This window comes from Scleropages formosus, chromosome 11 (assembly GCF_900964775.1).
Source record: "Scleropages formosus chromosome 11, fSclFor1.1, whole genome shotgun sequence".
Taxonomy (NCBI): Eukaryota; Metazoa; Chordata; class Actinopteri; order Osteoglossiformes; family Osteoglossidae; genus Scleropages; species Scleropages formosus.
Window position 1 is genome coordinate 12225077 of NC_041816.1, and position 22745 is coordinate 12247821.

Genomic DNA, 22745 nt, shown 5'->3' on the forward strand with positions numbered 1-22745 from the left:
ACAATCAGAACGTGTCACACATCATGAATCACTCGACGGACCAGCCAACGGAAGGGAGGAGGCCATACGGAAGCGACCTTTTCGTCAACAGTGTCCATTTCCCATCCTCGTGCATCACGCCCCAGCGTGGCTGCGACATCCCCGCGCTCGCCTCGGTTGTATCGCAGGAAGCTCCGTCTCAGATCCGGCAGCAGTTTCCAGATCAGTCATCGCCGCTCTCGTGAACCTGCTCAATGATGTCAGTGCCGTTCCTTGCATCAGAGCAGGCCCACCGCTAAGCCGCTCAACAGATGCAATAAAAATGGCTTTGCGTAAATGGAGGGAAGTTGCCGAGGAGCTTACATTTACAAGTGCAGGAATCCCCGGGGGCTTTGTTTAACAATGCCGGTGGACGGCAATAACGGTGTTATGCATCACACATTATTAGCACAACGCTAGAGCGATCCGGTCCGGCTACTTCTTCAACAGGCTGAAGTACCTGACTCATTCCTTCTGGGAACAAGACAACAATAAGCTCAGCGCATCGACAACATCCACATTCACGTCGTAAATTACGCGCAAAGCCCGTCTTCAAATAATGTCTCCCGGATAACTCCACAGCTGCCTTGATGGCGCTTGTTTCGGAAGCCTGTTTGTTTCGCAAATGAAAAAAAAGTCTACTAGGATGATGGATCGGAAGTACTTTATAGCCCCGCTTTCTCAGAAATCTCAAAACAATAAGACATTTAAGAGTTATTTACATGTTTTCGCGTCGCTGAGCAACGTGGTGCGCCGATGATCGATAACACACATACACACACACCAAATACAAAGATCTGAAACCTCCAATAAATTTAATGACACTAATACGGCTCTCGGATGCAGGGAGGAATTCCAGCAATTTAGAAGTGACCACCTTGTGAAATGCCCACAGGGATCCTGCCCAAATGAAATTCCGCTTTTCAGCGCTTCTCCTCCCACGGTGTGTGCGGCACCATCGCATATTGGGGTTAAGTCTTTTCTCGGTGGATCTCAACACCCGCTTAGAGAAAAACCCTGCTTTCTCTTCTCAACATGGGGCAGACCTGTCTTGTCAGGAAGGAGGAACCCATTCTCCCTGCTCTCAGTGTGGCGTCCTTCAAGAAACAAGGGCAGCGTAAGAATGTGTTGCATACTCACCCAACAGGCTTTTGTACGCCCAACACACGTAAACTCCTGCTTTGTCTTTAACAAATAACTAATTAAATGTGTTATAAACTGCAGGCAAATTCTTTAGTGGTTATATCCCATGAAACTGTAATATCTGCACCTATTTGCCTTGCCTGGCTCTGCTAATTTTGGGCACAGTAACATCTCACCTAATAAGTATGACTCAAGCCCAATCTAATTTTTCCACGAGGACCAATTCTCCACTCATACCTGGAACCACCTTCTGCAAAAAGCAGTGGATGTACAACTGAGTCCAAAGGATCCAAATTAAGCAGAATTTAGCCTTTGGGAAGGATGGAAAGAAGGAATATTATCTTCCCCACACTACACTCAAGTATGCTCTTTCATATAATATGTACAACTATAAGTGAAACACTCATTACCGGCAAATCACACACACACTGGCTGAAACCGCTTGTCCCAAGCAGGGTCAGGGCGAGCTGGGGCCTAACCTGGCAACACAAGGTGCAAAGCTGGAGGGGGAGGGGACGCACCCAGGATGGGACGCCAGTCCATCACAAGGCACCCCAAGCGGGACTCGAACCCCAGACCCACCAGAGACCAGGCACAGGCTAAGCCTGCTGTGCCACCGCACCCCCCCTCATTACCAGCAAATGATATGCATAAATACAATATATTCTTACCTTCACGCTTTTGGTGATGTTAAAGGAGTCTGTAGCCGACGTCTCGGACAGTCCAGCGGTACGACTGAAAAAAGACTCAGCCTTCTTCCACAAAACTACCCCCAGACTAGTTGAGCCCAGTAACATCTTTGTGGGATACAATGAAAATACATCCAAAAACATGTAATGCATATAAAGACCTAATATAATCCTCTCACATGTTCCCCGCATATAAAGCATCTGTGCTGAGAGGCTCACAGAGAGCAGCTCAATCTGGCATTCTTAGGCGTGGAGAGGATAACGAATTCTCCACGAAATGGAGCAACACAAGGACAAATTTGTTTTGCGGGCGAACGTGCGAGAATCATATCATTGTGGTGGAACGCCTAAAGGTCACGTGTGGTTTTGGCAGGGACGAATAAAATGGAAGCCCTGCTCAGCCGGTGGCACGCAGCGCTGTGAATAACTGTGCCAAGGAAGAAAGCAAGCGAGGAAAGCTCAAAGAGCCCCTGCGGTTGTTTACGAGAGCAGATACTATTTTGGAGAGTGTGAGCAGATGGGAAGGCAGAGGTTCTGACGCGGGACGAAAACAGAGATGTACCTGGTGTAGAGGGAAGCGCTTTGCCCACTATGGACACTACGCCAAGCTAAGATGAAGATGAGCAACTTGATAGCGCCTATTACCCACATACCTCATTGAAGACTACCACCTTTTAAGATGTTTCTGAGCAAGTGCTTGTAGTGAACAGACCCCTGCATTGCCGTATGCTGAGGATGCCACCGGCATACCCCTGCGGCTCCGGAGGGCTTTGGGTGCAAACGTAGTGCTGGATGGTGAAAAAGCTAACGCTGCCAAGGAGACCCCGTGCACCGCCTGGCTTGACACCCACGTCGAAAGGAAATGTGTCAAGACTGTTCCACGTTGTGTTATTAGCAGCACGACACTGTAACAACCTGTCTGCACACTCAAACCATGCATATGTGGGCTTCAAAGTGAGCTGAAGTCCTACACTGTCCATTCCCTGTGTATGTGAATACAGAGCTGTGTTTTTTGACCAAATTTTTCCTGCACTTGTGTATTTTTTATATTCCAGCCAAGATTTAACTTACGTAGGTTTTATTCTGCCGTAATTGAATTACAGGGACCGATCTGTCATCTCTTGACTATTTTTTCTGTGTTCAGAATTAGGCTCTAAGTGCAAACCTGAGTCTGACAGCAAATGTTTCCTGCATTTACTCCCAAGACTACCATATTCAAAACAAGTTTTAAGAAATACAAGTTACATTTAAAGAAAATATTTTTCATTATGGCACTCTCAAACTTTCACCAGCTTCTTAGAGGTTCTCAGATATCCAGCATTTTCCATCTGCTTAAACCTTCAGGCAAGCATTTTTCCCAAACGTGTTTTCCTTAGTTCTTCAGCAATTAGACTCTTCAAACTGCCAGCCAGGTGCAAGATAACTATTTCAAATACTAGATAATTAATTCAACAGTAATTATTTTAATTGTTACATGACAGTACTCATTTTTCCATTTAGCAAATTACAGCATATTCCTATCTATTTGTGCTGTATTACAAAATACATAGTGCGAAAAGGTCCAAATAACCAGAATCAGTGAATCTCAGCAGTTGTAAATTATGTGATAAACAGTTGGAAAGACTGGCCAAAATGGGGCAATGTTCCCTCGCCTAGAACCAGCAGAGAGCAAGGGTTAAGTACACGGTCAGTGTTATGTGTTCCAGATTTAAGGAAAGCACCTTGGGGCTCCTGTGACTTGGGTGAGGTCTGTCAGCAGATGCAGGACTCCTCATGCTGCCAGTAACCCTGTGAAAGAGCCAGGGAGTGCCCCGGGAAGGGCTACCGGTGTCCACCCGCCGCTTCCTCCTGCAACGGAGCTCGTACTGAAGGCACAGCCGCTGAGCACACAAAAAAACCACAGCTGCTGTGAAAGCTCTACCAAAAGTCACAAAACAGGGAGATACACATCTGTTCAAGAATGTATTTGTGTAGAAAAAACTGACTGTACACCGTTTAACTTGCCTGACTGAAAGCCATGTAACCAGTAGGAATTTATTGTCACAAGCACATTTGTTTATAAAGTTACACAAAAATAATGGATCACATTTACACAGTTTTTACAAGTCTAACCTCAATTTACAATTACCAGACAAACTAAGGACAAGTAGTTAAATATGCACTCACATTGCACACAATATTAAACCTACACAAATATGTATAGATGTGCATGTATAAGAAAAAACAAAAATCACATTTTATTTACAAAAACATCCATTTAGCAAAAAAGACAGTGATTTGTGACCCCTTTCTAAGTCCACATTGTTATACATTACACAATCTTTTCATGTGAAATGCCCCGACTATAAATCACTGCTTTTCCCTTGAACAGTTGAAATGTAACTCTCATCAGCATTTGCTATACCGCTGTGCTTTAACTGTCTGATGCTCTCCCCTGCTTAAGAAGGCTGGAGGCTAGTGATAGTAGCTTTATGAAGTGCACTTTAAGCTCTGCCTTAATGTTCAGCAACTTCCTTTTAAAAAATAAAACATAAAAAGTAAACTTTTGTGCAGCATACTATATCTGCCCATGCCCACATTAGTTTACCAGGTTATGGACTGTGCTACAAATACAATATTTTATACTGTTAAGCATCATATAGCAATGGTGAGCAGCAGAGAGATAACATCAGCGCGCACAGTTTGGCAATAAAAACAAAGTGCAGGAAGAAAACACTAGCTGAAGTCCGCTTGAAAATGAACCCAGACTGCAAGTCCCACATTCAAGAAATCAGTTTGAGTACAGTGACATTGAGGCAACACTGCCCTTCCAAATACTTGACCGGAACAACGTGACTCTTGAGATGTGTCAAACTGGTTAAAAGAACCAGATGGAGACATGCTCCATCATGCGCCGCAGGTGTTCATGAGTGCGTGTGTGTGTGACGAGGGCTTCCTGAAATCCACTTGGTGTCCAGTGGAGTTTGCGTGGGTGAAAAGAACAAAGAAGTTTCCTTTCCAGCAAGTTCTTTTCATTTGGACCCAACCATTACTCGGAGAAAGGAGGAAACATGCCTAAATCAGCAAAATCCTCAATGTTATAATTGGCGGTGCCCTGCGTTGGATCCCCAGCCATTGGCAGCATATCCTGCAGTTGAGGGAAGGACATGTCAGTCAACCCAAGGAAATACCGCAGACTTCACTGCTGTGTGCAGTTGTCACAATAAGACTCGGTTCAGAGTCGTGGCCTCACTCAGCTTCCACAGCACTGCGTACCCTGCTTTCTGTTCGGCTGATAAACAAACTGTACAACTGCACACAAAGGTAAAGTGCGCTGTTCACAACCCTAAGAGCGTTCACCTGAAAGACCTCGGTTTGGCTGGGCTGAGCGTGCGCGTGCTGCTCGCTCCCCTGCTGGCCGTGGTGCTGGTTCTGCCACTGCGACCACACCTCCGAGGGCCGGCCCTGGAACTGCCCTCCGCTCTGGCTGCCTTCGGCTGCAACATCAGTGACGGGGAACAAAGACAGATAAACCATGGCTCCAGGCACAGGGAGTGAAAAACTGAGCTGCACAGCAGGAGAGCCTTTCTATCCACCCTGTCCTTCTCCACAGCAGTTGTACATATTAACAAGAAAGAATACATTTCAGAAAAGCTCAGAAATAAATGATACTCAGTGTAAACAATACAAACAACACCATTTACAAGAATAATTTGTTAGTGAAGATCCTGTAAGGACTTTTAAAAATGTAACCCATAATTACCATTAATTTAAAAAGGAAAATTTGTTTTTAGACACACACACACAAAACTGACTAGGACTTCACAAAAACACAAATCTCCGTTATCCAAGCTACTTTATAGCAGTGGTGGAATCCCATTTAAATGGATTTACAACTACATTCTTTTTAAGTATTGTCAACATGTTCCCTTATCTGACAGATCAGTATGGGATGGAAAGGAGACGTATTCTAGAAGTAATTCCAAAGTTATACCCTCCCTGCCATACCACACTGCCTGCAAACTGCGAAGTCCCACCGAGTTAACAGACAGCTGAGGAAAAATGACAGACACGCCTACAATCAATGCTGCAATTACTCCATAGCCCCAATTAGCCTGAACAACAGGGAAATAAAAACAACCCATCTGTTCATAGCTCAATGATCAAGTCAAAATTCAAATAAGACTATAAGCAATGAACCTTGTAATACAGGGGGTAAAATGTGCAGATGCATTGCAATTCCACCGACACGAAGATGTATGACTGTAGGATTGCAGGGGTGGTCTGTCACACATTTTTACATGATTAATGTTCCTTCAGTAATTTGCTTGCCTTTGCAAGAAGTGGTGAAGGAACTCGTACCAATGCTCTATAGCCCTTCACTCCTAGGAAAGGACCACGCTTGTGCCAATGACAATTCGGAGACCTTCTGGTCCAACCCCACTCTGAAATACTTTGATCTGATCATGCTGTTAACTAAATTATCTGGCCACATTACATCGATTGACATTATAACATTTGAATTACTGTAAACATTTATTCATTTAGCTGATGCTTTTCTCCATAATCATTTACCCATTTATACAGCTGGGCAAGCTTAAGGTAAGTATCTTGCTCATGGGTAAGACAGCTGGATGTGGGATTTGAACCTGCAACCTTAGGGTCCAAAGCATCAGCACTAACCACTACACTACCATTACCTGTCCCCATGTAAATGGAAATGTAAATGTAATTCTGAATAGAAACATATAGAGTCAAGAGATGAGAAAGTCCCTATAATTCAATCACAGCAGAAAAATGCTACATATCTGAAAGCTTGAGTGAAATATAAAAAATACATAAGCTCCCTCAGGAAATTAAACAAAAAGGAATGAAAAAGTATTTTAAAAATGTCAAACTTCATTCAGCCTCTACAGTTACAGAATTTAAAAAAAAAAAAAACACAACATATTTGCCCCGGTTCAAAAAATAAGAAGAGTCACGCTCCCAGAAAGGGTAGCAGAGGAAACCCGAAGGCTCCAAACTTACAGCTTTCAAAGTGGATTTCCTGTGCTGTCCTTGAACACAGTATTTAACCTGACTGGAACAAGCTAAATATACAATTTAGCTATGTCTGTGTTGCTATGTTGGCTATGTCTGAATGTGTGTACCGGGCGTAATTATCATTAATGACAAGACCACCTGTTCACAGAACAAAAAACATCTAAACCAAACGGCTGATCTTTATGGAAGCTGAAGGTACATTAAACACTTCCATTTCCGAACTCCACGCAATCCGTTGGGCCACAGTGAGCCTTGACAGAACAAAAACACGAGGCTTCAGTGAACAGACAGGTGCGTGACTGAAATGTGTACCTGCAAGAGGCAGTTGTGGTCCACAGGCATGTTCTGTTTATGAGGAACATCTGCAGAGATACTGTTCTCATTTCTACAAGTGCCTGAGCCCTGCTCTCATGCTCTCTCTCACACACACACACACACACACACACACACACACACACACACAAACACATACACAGTTTTTTGTGTGCATGGAGCCCATCAGCAAGAAACAACTGTCAGTCTTATCATTAATACTCTCTCCCAGGCTCTACCAGAAATACCCACCTCCTGAAGGGAATGCGGAAGAATAATGGGCACCATCATCTAACTAGGCTAGACGTTCAAAATTATGCAACAGTTTAATAAGCTTTTTTTTTTTTAAAAAAAAAAAAGACTAAATGCTGAAGTCCGTTTAATATCAGAAGAGACAGGGAGATTTCTTGGGGGAGTGATTTCCAACACATTTCTAAAGGACAGACAACGGTCATACAGCAGACCTGACAAGTCTAAAAAGAACTAATTAGTCAGTAAATATCAAAGAGCTTCCAATTTAATTCTTGGGTTTGTCATCAAGAAAGAATAAATGGCACAATCATTATATATTTGTAACCTTTCCTCTCATCATATGTGTGCAAGTCAGACACCAAACCACAAGTGCCTGCCTGCATAAGAAGAGGGAAAGGAAACATTTCCATTTAGTTAATGACAGCATTTCACAAGAAAAATTATTTGGACATATCTACTGTGCGATTTCCCTAGGCTTTGCAGTTGTTTAAGTTAATGTTTGGTGTTCTGTGCACGATGACGTAATTGTAATGCCAGCTACAGAAAATAAAAGACTTATGGAATCAACAGGACAAATTCAACATTAGGTACTGAAAAGTTAGAGGGAACATGCCTCCAGTAATTCTGTGACTATAATTCAATGATGAACACGAAGAGTCCTCATTCTTAAGAAAGTCTTACAAAAAACCTTTTCACATGTAAACGTATCTGGGAGTTTTCTAACATTCTGAATTCTACACGAAAATATCTCTATAAGCAGCTGTATTTTGCACTGCAACAACACAAGCCATTCTGCATTTTTTCCCTTTACCACAAAACTGAAAATCATGTCATTTACATGTACTAATTCAGCTGACGCTTTTCTCCAAAGTGATTTACAGTGTTAAGCTACCGACAATTACTTACCCCTTTGTACACTTAGGTAATTTTTAATGGAGCAATTTAGAGTATCTTGCTCAAGCATACTACAACAGTAGGTGAGATTCAAACTAGAAACTTTCAGATCCAAAGGCAGCAGCTCTAAACCACTACATGATGAGAAACCCCAACGCAACTTTTATTTCCTTGCACCTAACTATTACAAAACAATATCTGTGATATCGATTAACTTGGTCCTAAATGTTATTAATGAAAAAAATTATAAAACAGTTCTGAATTAAACTGCAACAACTGATGAAATATTTTAAACGAGATGTCAGTCTTATAGGACTGTGCGATATGTGTAAAATTATTCTGAACCGATCGCTGTCTGTTTGGACAGGGGTCAGGTGTTCATCTGATAAGTGCCAAGGAACTACACAGCATAATTCAATGTAAAGCTGGCTTGATGCTACTCTGCACTGAATTTATTTCAACCATTGTGGCTTCAGATTTGCTGCTGAACCTGGCCTGCCTCGCAGCAACATGCAGAGTGCCTCACCAAAAGCTGTGCTGCGGTTGGCCAGGTTGGAGTAGGCATTGCCACTTGGAGATGATGTGGAGGGACTGGAGAGGGGGCTGTAGGAAGATGGGTCGGCTGGGTAGCTATGACCCGACCCAATGCCAAAGGGCGATGACTGTGCCTTGCCAGACTGAGAGGCAATTTGCTAAGACAAGAAAAAAAAAAAAAAAAAGCAGCAATGTCAGAAGAACCCATTAAGTGTAGATAAGCGCACAGAGAAATACGAGAGTGAATCCGCAGAAGTGAGTCACTAAATTATAAGACACCATCTGTGGATGCCACTGGAAGCTCTGCAGCAAGATTTTGATAGACAAAATATGTATCCATCCAATTGGAGCTTGCATGATTACCAGCACAAAAAAAAAGTCTTGGATCCTCACCTGTCCTGAAAACGGGGGGCGGCTTCCTGTCCAGGCCACCTGACTAGGGTTGAGCTGCCGGGAGATCTGGGCCAAGTTCTGACCGGCAGAGGAAGAGGGCTGGATGTCATTCACTCCGGGAACATGGATCACAGAGGAACTGAAATGAACCCCAATTTCTTACGTGACACAATGAACCTCCACCAGCGTCTTTTGTTTTCTGCACATGGCTATGTACTGGGAAACATACTATTGTCAAATTGGTTTAAGCAGTTGAACTTCCACAGGAGCAACTGAGGTCAAGCACCACACTCAAGGTAACAACAGCATGCTGTTAGAGAGCTAAAGGTTCAAACCTCTGGAAAGATGGTGGAACTATAAATTATAAAAGTGCATCCACCCTTCACCTAACAGAGTTAACTGGTTCCACAAAATCACCCCATTAGGTGGGATAAACCTGACATTATTTCTCTGAGATAAAAAAAAAAAATGGGTTCCTGTGCAAAAATAAATAAAAGGTGTTTCATGCATGACAAGGGCCATATCTGTAATAAAAATAATAATTTCTAGCTTGTCATTTGACAATATACTTTTATTCATTAGCAATTACCACTTGTCCAGTGCAAGGTGGCAGTGGCCCAGACTCTACCCTGCAAGCACAGTGTGTGAGACAAGGTAGATGGTACGCTGGATGGAAATATTCTGATAACCTAGCTCACAAATGCATGACACAAAGAAATAAAGTTCATAGCACGCTGTTTGTTATTCTACAAAGCACACAGAAACTACACTGTTATGCTGGCATTCCACCGTGTTACTAACAAATGCCTGATGCTAGATGACTTTAATGGTGTGCGGTGGTACTGTCTGTTGAGTCTTTTTCATTAATATGTATTTTCTCTATGCTGTTCTAGTGATTTTTCATTGTACAGAATCCCATTGTATTATGAGTGAGTGTACTCTTCTACAATTGTTTTAGAATATTGAGCTGTACAAATGAGTGGTATGAAAATGGGAAGCTATACTCATGGCATAAAAGTGATTTTTTTTTAGCAAATTCATAATGAATTATAATTGGTGAACTCAAGAGTACTCTTCAATACTACTCAGAACTATAGTTGTAAGGTTAACAGTAGAGTTTTACTGTGAACCACAGGCTACCAACTCTGTGTAAAGTGTTACACCATCACTATATTAATAACTGCATTGCGAAAGGAAGGATGTCTATCTTCATGGCCTTTAGCAAGAGAAGGCTGTTTTCCCAAGGGGTTTCCCACACCTGAAACTCTTCCCAGCATGCCCAGGTTGAAAGGGACTCCCCTGAGGGTAGAGCTGCTGTCCCCCAGCAGTGGACGATGGCACCATCATCTTCTTATCAGCTGCAAGAATAAAAAGGCTCTCAGGCGAATAAAGACGACACAAGAAAGGATTCAAAGAAATATCTCAGAGAACTATATAAGGCAGCAAGGAGCTCCGGAAGATAACATACACAGTGCATGGATAGACATATCACTAGAAATACAAAAAAACCTCAAACACATAAACATATTCTAGAGCTAAACTTATTTTTGTCTTGAAAAATGTGACATGCACTAGTGAATTAATATACTATGAAGCACTGATAAATGAAGTATAAAACCCTGAGAGTCAAGTGAAAAATGTCAACACATACAGCCAGAAATACTGGTGTACATATCGGCAAAGCGAGGGTCCCTTTCCTGGGAGAACATGGCCTCAGTTTTATCGATGGCTTTCCCCGCTTCATGGACCCCAGCAGGGACAGTAGCCACAGGAACCTGGAGACAGACATGACAACCTGAAGCCCCAAAGGAATGCAAGGAAGTCACTTGATGAGGAGCGGCATGCCGAGTGTCGTACCTGGGTGAGGTCGTAGGCAGACAGACCATCCCTCTGGTGCACCTCCAGCTCAGCCTGCTGCTGCTGCTGGAGCTGCCTGAGAACACAAGGAGGCAGGGTGCGCTAAATGAGAAGTGGGGAGCAAAGGGCAAATACATAGGTGGCAGGGCCCCTGAGTGCACACAGACACAGAGACAGAGGAGCAACTGTACAATCTAGCCATGCATAACATTAGTACTCAACAGAAATGTACTCGACATGTGACCAACAAGGATAAAAAAAAAAAAACAAATCAGAGACTTAAATGTGGAATAAAAATATTGACGCAGGATACACTATTCTTATAACGTGCACTGGACATGTGTTATGTACATCTGCACATCACAATCATGCTTAAAATTTTAAGAAAAGCCATGCAGAGAAAAAATGACACAAACGTCCTCCCAATTTCCCAGGAAACCCTAAATCTGGCCTATGAAGAGCCGTCTGATGACAAACACACAGCTATGGTTCAAAACAGCAGGAGACCCCTATGAAAGGAGAATCCAAAGTCCCACTGAGCAAGTCAAATTAAGAGACTGAATTTTCATCCAAACCCAGGTATTCGATAATAAAGCCCAAGCAGAAACAGTGCTCCCTGAGCCCGGCTTCAGGCTCCCTGAGACAAACAGCACTGTTTACATCTTGAAACATTCGACATCAGAAAGAAAAACAGAGGGCAACAAGAAACGACCGCCCAGCAGCACTGAAGAATGCGAGCGCTGAGCCAGCAGCTTACGTGTAGCTCAAATACTTTAGGATAACAAAGTCTGTAAGTAATTAATGTGACTAACTATAGCTCACTTAAGCTACCAAATCTGAACTGCATGTTAAAGTAAGGCACATCAATCTGAATAATTACTACAACTGTTTCTCCAAATTCTCATTGTGCAAGGCAGCATTTAGAAACTTTCCCAATATATATAGTCAGGGTTACATTACATTCATCTTTAACCCTTTGGCCAGAGGCAGAAGTGAGGCCTGAGTCGACACAGGATCCACCAGAGCGTTCACGGGAATGAGACAAATAACACCTTAGACGTAAGGGACAATGAAGGATTGGTAGGTGAATTTCAATCGATAGAGTCCAAATTACCTCCCATCTCAAATACCCTCAGATACACCAGAAACAAGGTGCACGCAAGCAGTGGCTTTTACCATGCAATGATGTTCATGGCTACATGAACTCCCCCCAAAACAAAACTGCAAAGTTTCTCATCTGTTTCTAATTCATGACACATACGTATACACGGTTACAGGAGCAAAAAACCTCTTAATGGGCGGTTCCCTCTACACAGACGGTGCAGGTAGACAAAGAGCCTGATCGCTATGGTAACTGTGAAGCGACGCGAAGAAGGCCACTCAGCTCCTCTATGCAGTAAACCCAGCAACAGCCAAAGAGTGTATCCCAGGAGCATGCCGTGGATCTAAGAGATCATCGGTTTGGGACTAAACTGGCTCCATAACAAAGGAACCTTCCCTAATCAAATCAAACCAAAAAATTTGCTTTTTAATAGGTTTGTTCATGACTAACAGTCAAAATAAGGTGAATTGCTATATTTGACGTTCTTGCACAAGGTCAGGATATTTTTAGATAAGAGCACCTGATACTCTCCATCCCCCAATGCAACTTCAAAGCCACAACTTAAAGCTCAAAGTTTCAGTTAGCACTGTCCTGGCATAAAATGCATCCAATTACAGCCAGTTCACAAAAGACAGTTCTCTCCAATAATAAGTAGAATTCAATTTACAAAAATGAAAAATGTTCTACACAATAAAATTTATAAATACTATTAAAACATATTGGCATCAAGAAAACATCTTTGACTGAAGCAACAGCAGTTCAAATATACAAAAAGACAAAACATCTATTTATCACAGATAAATAAAACAATAACAATGCATAATACTAATCTCATTGAATTAGGAAAGACCTTGCAGAGTACAAAACCTAATTTTTCCAAAGCCAGTCTTTGCCCACAGTCACCCTTCCCCAGAACTTCTGCTGACAATACCGGTGGTTGCACTGAACGACGGCAAAATCAATGAAAGGATTCATAATAGATGTATGTGCGCAATGAGCTTTTGACTCATACAGGCAATTATCCTGCATCCTGACGGAGTATCTGCATGTCTATCCATCATGACACCTGACACCCTGCTCTCTGTGCTCTGTACCAAGGAGCAAAGCCCTACACAACAAGCCACGCTGCATATGCGGGAGACAGAGAGACAGCCCACACACGTTATCAGTGACACCTGTGTCATTAAGTAAAGCTCAGCATCATACTGTTCCACGTCATCTGTAGTGACCACTGTGCTCACATCTGAAATTAAACTAAATGTTATTAAATTTAATCGTACCACAGGTATTTCATACTAGTACAGCACCATCATTTTAACGAAATCAACCTGGATTATGAGAACTGTTCAAAAAAGAAAATTCCAAGTAGTTCATGAGGTCTTTTAGTGGATCGTGTTTTATATCACAGTGAGATCAGGACTGTATCTATTTTCCAAAGGTGTGCTGCAGGTAGACAACTTAAAAATAAACAGCTACACAAGTGCCCCCTATTGACAAAAATGAGGTTCTCTTATGACAGCATCACAGCACTAACACACGTGCAAAATGCTTTACCTGTTGTGCAGTCATTTACTGTTCATAAAACACAGAGCACTGTCAGTAAATTGTGTTTTTATGCCTGCTACAACAGAAAGATATGCGAGTCCTGTGAGAAATGTCACGTTTCAGGCTTCCTTCTGGAGCAAGATTATGTACACCCACATAAGACAAGGTATAATATCATTTCATTTCTTGGAAAAAAATAACAGCGCTAACCAAAATATATTAGCACTAATCTGCAGAACACTAGTAAGAACTGTCAAAACACTAAAACAGAACCGATTACGTGTATGTATGTTCAAGTCATAATAAATGGGAAATGCAAATGCAGCATAACACACACCCTTGCATATGATGATTGCCACCCGGTTGTTCATGGTGTATATGAGGGAGAAAGCAAACCAAGAAAGACAGCATACTTGACATTGGTGTTGGTGCAGATGATGTACTCAATCTCATCAGAATAGGGGTTCTGGAAGGTGAAGCTGCTGGTGCGGATGAGCATCCACTCTCTGGTCTTCATGCGGAAGCGGTACATCACGGAGAGAACCTGGCCCTTCAGCTTCACGACCTGGGAGCAACAGTAAGTGGAGTGGCGCTGTCATTGCGATGCACTTAGAGGTGGGAGTCATTCCACTAACACGTCAGAGAAGTCAAGTTAAAGCTGTCTGAGAAACACCCTCCGACAAAGTAATTAACACTGAAAATTATTCTTGTCAGCTGAGAAATGGATCACAGATCAATTAAAGCTCTAGAGCACGTACTTTGTGCAGCTAATGCAAAAATGGTATTATCACACCATCTGTGCCGTAATTTAAGCAGAAAAGTAAAACACCAACAACAGTCATTGTCTTCTGACAACAGTCTATACATTCTGCATTCCAAATTGTAAAACCCAGAGTTTCTCAAGAAAAAAAAAAAAGAAACTTTGTATGAGTTTGCAACAAGTCAATGATGACTTTGTAATAGTGGAGATTCAAAGCACAGAAACTGCTGGAGACACCTCAGAAGCCTCTACCACGCTTTGTAAAACAATTATTCTTCGCAGCAAATAATTTTGGTTGAAGAAACAGTTAAACGTGTTCAGTACCTTTTAATTTACACTGGTACACAAATAAACCATCCCTTAAAGAAAATATTCCGTAAGTGTCAATGGTTTTCCGCTCACAGGAAGAGAACTGTACTTTTCTAAAGGGAGGAACACATCAACTTCATCTGTTTTATAACGTCTTCATGCAGGAGGAGCTCATTCCTTCTGTAAACAGGACTGACTACCCCACCTCAATGGAACAAAGTAGCAAAAGAAGCTGATTCTGCAGAGGTTTCTAACATGAGCTTCCTACTGGGCGGGAGAAAGGCCCTTTGTGAATGGAGATAAGACAGAGAGTTGTTATTCTTTGGAACAGAAACAAGAACTCCAAACCCTTTTCTTCATTGCCAGTCCAAATATCTCCTTCCCAGGAAGCAAAGCCCTTGATATGCAGCAATAGCAGTTAAACAGATTACCAATTATTTCAATGCTTCTCCTTTCCATCAACCAAAAGTGATACTGTTAACACCTTGGAAGCACATGAATTTTCCCTTTAAAGGAAGAGCAAGGCCATCCAGTTATAGTTCTATGGAATTTCATAATTTAATTTTTGAGGCCCTTCAACCAATGAAGCAGTAAACTAAAAACATTATCAAGCATAGAAATAAGCGGTCTTACAAACAAGGCTTCTGAGCTTAGTTATAACCACAGTTACTGGTTATTTACTTACTAACTTCTGAAACGCTGAGAAGAATAACTACATAAATGCTTAGTGTGCTCTGTACACTGAATCCACTGAACTGCAGCTAAGCATACAACTGTACAAATGAGATGCATGTGAAACTCTGAAGTAAATCACCTGTTGGAGGAATAGCACTATAAAAAGTACCAAAGTGCCAAAAGACCTGTGCTGAACAATTACATCCTGATTGGCAGATACAAAATGTTGCTTTATGCTGCAGATTTTAACCATTGAGTAAAAGGCAGACACTTCAAGGACTGGGAAGAGGTGTGCCTCAACAGCACAACAATAATGTGTGTATGTCTATCTAAAGTGTGTTAAAAATGGAAGAGCAGACCAGTGGTAGGTCCCGTAAGCTCTGCTGTGTTCTGCTGCTAACACAACAGCTTCAGTCCTCTTGCAAACAAAACCTGCAAAAGTCAGTGAATGTAAAACACTTCACATTCTTGAGAAACCCTTGGCTAACAAGAACTGCCCTTGCAACAATTTATAGTGAACAACAAAAATTCGTCACATGGATATTCTTAGCAAGGCATACAATTCTAATAACACAAAAGCAAAAAATGAGTCAAACGAGTTATAGTGAAACATAGAGGAGAGCCTGGTCACCAGAAGTAACCCAGCTCTCTATCTGACTACATTACTACACAATCTGGTGAGATGCAGCTGCAGTAGGAAGATTTTTCACTACCAGTAATGCGTTCATATGTGAAATTTGGAGAAGGTGGGAGGCCCTCCTGTCTCACGTCAACATACCTGCTGGAAACTTTCTCGCAAGTGGCTCTGGTCCTCTGGGTGGCAGAATTCCAAGATGTCCTTTCCAAGGAGGTCCTGTGGGAGTCAACAGCACATTTAAACGAGAAGAGGGAAGGAGTGGGAAAGTTAAAAAATATAAAACCATTCCCGGAGGCAGTAAGGAAACTGTATAGAACATGGGTCACTCTCTGCACCAGACTGAAGACAAAATATTCGTAGGCCATCAGTCAGTCTTCCAACCTGCTCACAGCTGCCTGGGCTTATTACTCTTTTGACAGAAAAGAACTGATTTTTCTGCATGTCCTAATACTGCATCACTATCCACTCTACTTTCTAAATGTATAGTATATCCATCCATACATCCATACATCCATCCATCAACAAACACTTGTCTAAAGCAGGGTCACAGTAGGCTGGAGCCTATCCTCAAAACACAAGTTGTGGGAAAGAGAGTACACCCAAAATAGGACACGAGTCCACTGCTAGGCAGTCACAAACTCCATCACTCACATATTAACACACTAACGAATAATTACAGTCACCAATTCACATGAAACCCGTCTCGGGACTGTGTGAAGAAACCAGAGCACGTAGCAGAAACCCACAAAAAAACGTGAAAAATTTGCAAATTCCACACAGCCTGAGGCAAGCTCAAACCCACAGCTTATAAGTTGCAGGGTACTAGCACAAGTCACTGCGCTAACTTGATGTAAAAAATGTTGTGTCATATTCTGAATTTGGATGGCAATCCTCTCAACAAGCCACTCTTAGAATAGCGTAACCAGTATCTGGTCATTTAGAAATAAAGCAAAAAGTCAATCTGTCCACTATTACACATAGAATTTTCTGTCAGATGTATCTCGAGTGATAGGCATCAGATGAAAAGGAAACTGTCTGTTCAACTACGATAAATACAGCAATTCCACGGCCTCAATTATAACAGCCGCTGCTCTGCTACGCGAACACAAACCTGGGGCTGATATCCAATCACGTTGATGCACCGTGGGTCAACGAAGGTGATGATGCCATCAGAGTTGTGGCGCGAGAGAAACTCGGTGGGGACGGACAGCCCATTCATGTCCATGGACACAGGTGAGCTGGTGACCTGTATGCGAGACGGCATTGCAAGCTGACACATGGTGCTTTTAAGGACTGCCCTCAAGGTCATGGCCCACTTACCCTACAGTGACCCCAACACACTTAAATATTTAGGTTACCATGTGCTTGCCAGCTCCAGGTCACTTGAATATCAGTGTGTTGAACATATGAAGCTCATAGTGGTGACTGCACTGATCCAAGCATACCACCGCTGATTAATCAATATTGTGTCACACTAACACTAATGCTGGTCATCTAGCTCAAAAAAAATACATAAAATTAAACATTTTATAATTCAATTTTAGCTGCGCAAAATACGGTGAAGTTTTAACGTGAGACGATTTATCTGACACTGAACTATAATTGCCTACTTTCGAATCAACTTGGCATGTTACATAACTATAAGAATTCTGTTATGAAAGGAAAGGCTTAAGAATTCTGCTCCGATATTTACTACCTGAGAAATTCCACATGGCCTCACCATCTTCTCTATTAGTTTAAGCCCATGGAAGGAAGTGCTCTAAGGCCTCATTGCCCCAGGTCAGACGCACTCATCTCACCATGCGATCACAGACCGCTTGTGCAGAAACATCAAAGCAGCACGTTCATACCTGCAGTCTGCCGATGGCAACCAGGCAGTATTTGCTGCTTTGACCAGCTTCAGCATCCTCCTCCGGTATGGTCATGCCTGGGACAGGGAAGCAAGTTGGGTGGCAAAGCCCAAACATAAGGAAAAAGATGTAAAGAATAAAAAACTTTAGACATCATCAATATCATCAGCTAACTTTCAACATGCTACTTTTTCTTTAAAGTTCGTTTGGACTTCAGTAAAAACAAAGTAGTCTAAATAAATAACATTAAAAACATAATATAAAAATAAAAACTGACATCAGGAAACACTGCAAAAAATGTTGAGAGAAAAAAATAATAATTATTGACACACATCTCTTATGGAAACGTGATGTAATAATTTTGTGATTTGAAGAAGATATTAGACAAAGAATACTGTATTAACTACCACATTTGGCTACTTCACACACTATTGATGTAATTTTCTCTGACCCCACAGCTGCCACGGAGATTTGTTTCTTTTTTTAACATAAGAAAAGCAGGTGACGGCCTTTCCATCCACCCCATTTCAATAACTGTTTGTCTCGAGCAGCGCTGTGGCGAATCAGAGCCTATCCCGGAAGCACTGGGCGCAAGGCTGAGGGTGGTACGCCCCAGATGGGACACGACGGCCTGTTCACTTCACACATACGTTTCACTGTGGGTATTCATAAAAGTCAGCAAAATACAAACATTATCATCATTTGCAGCAGACTACTCAGCAGCGTCAACTAATGTCCTATAGACTCTCACTATAGACTTTGGTTTTGTTAATTAAACCGAAGGACTGAGATTGCGGTCTCAGGGCAGAGCTTAGAAAACACAGCTCAAACTGTGGTTTCATTTTATTCTCCATTCCTGCTCGTACCACCCGAGGTAAACCCACAGGTCTACACAGGCCTTTCTTTGACAGAATGAGCAATGGATTGCGCCATAATGAAAAGGTTAGTCGACAAACAGTTATTTCACCTTGATCTGTCCTAGAGGCTTACAAGTCATTATCATTGGTCGGAAAATGCAGTGAGTTTTTAATGCAACTGGCCACCATCAGGTAGGCAACCTGGAAAATTCTTTTCTTGAGCAGCAAGTAAATTCCTTCAATATAATCACTCTGACTTCCAAGTGATTGGGCAGAAATGTGATAATATGGGGGGAAGAATCAGATGCCAGTATCAGACCTTTCCAAGTAAACATTTTACTATATGTAGTAGTACAGCAATAATTTTCTATGTGTACACAGTACATTAAATTTATCTGCAAAATAAGACCAAGTTTAAACATTGTTTTCCACTGACACTCTAAAACCCAAGAGGCCTTTTATATCAATATGGAGTGCAGTTCTGTTGTGAGCAAACCTGCTTTGACAAAGTATTTAGATGCAGATGGGAAATCAATGTAATGGCTATGCCTATGATCATCCTGTCATTTATTTACAAAGCTAAATAATCCAGCTACATTTCCCAGCTAAAAAATGATAAGACGACAAATGTAGTTAAAATATGTCTAATGCACGACAAGCTCGGGGGGGGGGGGGGGTAGGGGGGTGGTGCAGTGGGTTGGTCCAGGTCCTGCTCTTCGGTGGGTGTGGGGTTCAAGTCCCGCTTGGGGTGCCTTGCGACGGACTGGCGTCCCACCTTGGGTGTGTCCCCCCGCCTCCAGCCCCATGTGGGGCGAGTGATTGGGACAAACAACGATCTCTCACGAGAAAGTTACAAATGAACATCCTCTATACCTAAAAACAATATTGTCTATTGAACACACATGAACAAATATCTATCCTTTACAAACATAGGAATCTAAATACTTTGTAAAAACACACTACGTTGCACTTCATATTTTACACATGCAGTGAAAAAAGTGTAAACATTATTATGTATTCTATTTTTAAACCAACTGGGGACCCAATTAATTTGTCTTCTATATGCCGTGATGTCGGGATAATTTCCGGACAAATTCCAGCACAAAAAATTTCACAGTACAGTCCATTTCATGCTGTGTTGCACTGTGTTCTTCAGCTCTGTGAAGACAACAGAGCAGAGCAAGGGAATCCACGAGCATGACCCTGTGTGTGACTTAGTAAATATGGGCTGCACGTGATGTGTTGTTTTTCTCAGCTTGTGCCCCTGTGGCATGTATGTTCCACCACATTCCGGGCAGCCACGCGATCGGGCAAGCGGTCCAACCTGCACTCTGATGAGCAGCCCCACCTCCATGCACAAGGGGGAGGGGGGGGGCGGCATGACGGTCCTATCTGCAAGCATGATCAAAAGCAGGCCCTTGCACAGGACTGGCAGCTGGCCCGCATTAGCAGCCACACGACGTGACAGGACGTACCTGCAGGTGGCCAGGCCTTGATGTACCCCGTGCAGTGTACCACAGAGTACTGCGCTTCCCCCTCCTTGGAAGGTCCCAGGCCGTTCCTACAAGAAACACTCCATCATGTCTCAGCAGATGGTGTCTCACAAAAATAAAAAAAAAAAAAAAAAAAGTAGAGACAGCAGTGGTCCATCCCAAAGTAAATAACCAGCTGTCACCAACACAGAAATCTCAACGTGTCTGTTTTTCAAGAAAGAGTCATTCTGCATTCAAAAGAACTGCCAACAGTTTTAAGTCGCACTCTCAGCAAGTACCCGTTATCTGCCGGGCAGACTGGAACACAGGAAATAATCCCTCCCTCTCAAAGGGTGTTCGTGCAACTCTTCCACTGCTATCAGATGGAATAGACTTGCCTTGGCAGTGCTGTGCATGCACTGGGACAGTGTTTCCACAAAAACAAAGCATTCCTGTGTCTGACAGGGGATGGGAGAAGGCATTGTGTTGATCAACAGTTGAGCTGCATGAAGAAAACTTCCCAGGGTTCTTACCTGTATCTCTTCCTCATGCTGGACAGGCGGTTTAAAGAGATGTGGTCTAAAGGGGCATTCCCACACCTGTATAAAGGATGAGAGTTTGTGTTCTTACTGTGCTGCAGTCAGGGACACAGGGAAGGAGTCCAGTGCCGCCTTAAATATCATCCAAATTGAATACGAAAGAAAAATTCCTGAACAAACACAGGAGTTTGTTTTGGAATACCAGGCCTACTTTGCACATTGCACACAGATGCCATGTTCCATTCTGTGACATTTTAAATGAATTTTTAAAAAAGCAATGCAAATTCTGTGTACGAGCTCTGTAGCACTCCTCGGAAACTTGGAAACATGTCACATGACAACACTACTCTTCACTCCGAAACCTTTCAGCAAATATCGAGCTGGCTTATGTTAATCTAACTGATCAAAGAAATCTTAGGCTAACATTACGTAACGTAAAAGCTATTCCGCTTTGGTAGATCCCAGGGCGTTCCTGCTGTGGTACTGTACTGTACGCAAAAAAACAGCACTGGAGATGTCTGAATGTGGTCATGGATGCAGCCAAAGACCAGTGAATATTCTCCATGAATGACTTCATGTCACACAGGGCCAGGCCTCCTTTAAAGTTGTTTGCTCATTCTGACCATGTCGTTCGCCAGAAGTCTTACCGTGACTTTGCCATCCTGACATGATGTTCCTATTAAAAATTTGCCTTAAAAAAAAAAAAAAAAAAACTTAAGTGCAAACACACTTTCGGCCACATTTTGGACTACAACTACCATTTGTCAAATATCTCACAGCTGAACACGAACCAAATTTTACACAGCAGTTTGAGCTTTCAGTGATCGTGACATGGCCCAATGTTCCTCAGAGAATTCACATCCGTTCTTCATTGCTGAAATGAGACGTTTCTAAATATGGCCATAAATCCCACAAACAAATTCCTCAGCATTCTTCTGTGGACAGAGGAGGAATTTAGCTGAAGAGGTTCAAGCTTTGTGAGCAGAAGAGACCATAAACACTTCATTCAAAGGCATGCAGCTGATGCGAAAGGCTATTTGTGAACCGAGCAAACATGCACAATCATGTAATTCAGTGAAGGATGCATCAATGACTGGTGAACTCTGTAGAAAGTCATTACCTCATCCTGCAAATGAAAGAGCGCCGGGAGCCCATGCACATCCTCATGGAGGATTGTTGACCCTCCTTCTTCACCGTGCCCGTTTTCAGATCCAGGATCCTCCCTGAGGGGCAGCCATGGGTCACAGGTCAGTGCAAACCCGTAACAGTTAACGATACACAATAATGATAAATAAACAGACCACTTGAGTCCAACCTTGTTTAAAAGCAAACTAATTTGCTGTGGTTCATGAATAAAACATATTCAGACACTACTGTGTATTTTCTTAAATCACTGCGTTACTACCGTATATGCTGATTTTTATGACTGTGCAAGAGTTAAATTGCTGGCGTTCCGGCAAAACTTCACAGATAATATTGCAATTTCCACATAATATCCATGAGATTTGGTTTCCCCTTAGGAAATCCTGTAATGTCTGCCTTATGTCAACAGGGTTGTAAAAAACAAACCAAATAAAATCTGATTCATTAGCAGACCTTTTAAAAAAGGCAAGTGCATACTTTACCCACAGAAAAAGATAAGTTGCAGGGTGACATAGGAACAATTTTAAAAATGGTGACTGCAGTAAACCTTGTACCACCATTTCTGAACTTCACAACCCACAGAAAATTGCAGCCCCATGTCTGGAGGAAATATGAAGGATTGCACAACTTCACCAAAAGCATCTGGAATTGGAATCTCCTTTAACAGAGAACATGTGTAATCTGTTCTGATTTAACATCACTGCTATAACCAGTGGTGTCACATGATTGAGAGATGGGTCCT

General features: G+C 42.3%; 1 protein-coding gene across 4 annotated transcripts in view; it reads right to left on the reverse strand.

Moving 5' to 3' along the window:
• Positions 1-3844: 3844 nt before the first annotated feature.
• arnt2 (aryl-hydrocarbon receptor nuclear translocator 2) overlaps positions 3845-22745 on the reverse strand; it is a 38110-nt gene continuing 19209 nt past the window's right edge. For 2 of the 4 annotated variants that reach the window (XM_018763758.2, XM_018763760.2), the window contains 14 exons: positions 21981-22083; positions 20855-20920; positions 20325-20410; positions 17993-18069; positions 17254-17388; positions 16284-16358; positions 14175-14326; positions 11115-11190; positions 10909-11032; positions 10516-10615; positions 9258-9396; positions 8857-9022; positions 5190-5326; positions 3845-4977 (listed from right to left, as the gene is read on the reverse strand). In XM_018763758.2, the coding sequence (XP_018619274.1) occupies positions 4879-4977; positions 5190-5326; positions 8857-9022; positions 9258-9396; positions 10516-10615; positions 10909-11032; positions 11115-11190; positions 14175-14326; positions 16284-16358; positions 17254-17388; positions 17993-18069; positions 20325-20410; positions 20855-20920; positions 21981-22083 (1535 nt within the window). In that variant the 3' untranslated portion in view covers positions 3845-4878. Of the gene's footprint in view, positions 4978-5189; positions 5336-8856; positions 9023-9257; positions 9397-10515; positions 10616-10908; positions 11033-11114; positions 11191-14174; positions 14327-16283; positions 16359-17253; positions 17389-17992; positions 18070-20324; positions 20411-20854; positions 20921-21980; positions 22084-22745 lie in introns of all 4 variants that reach the window. The other 2 variants (XM_018763757.2, XM_018763759.2) reach the window with 1 other exon arrangement.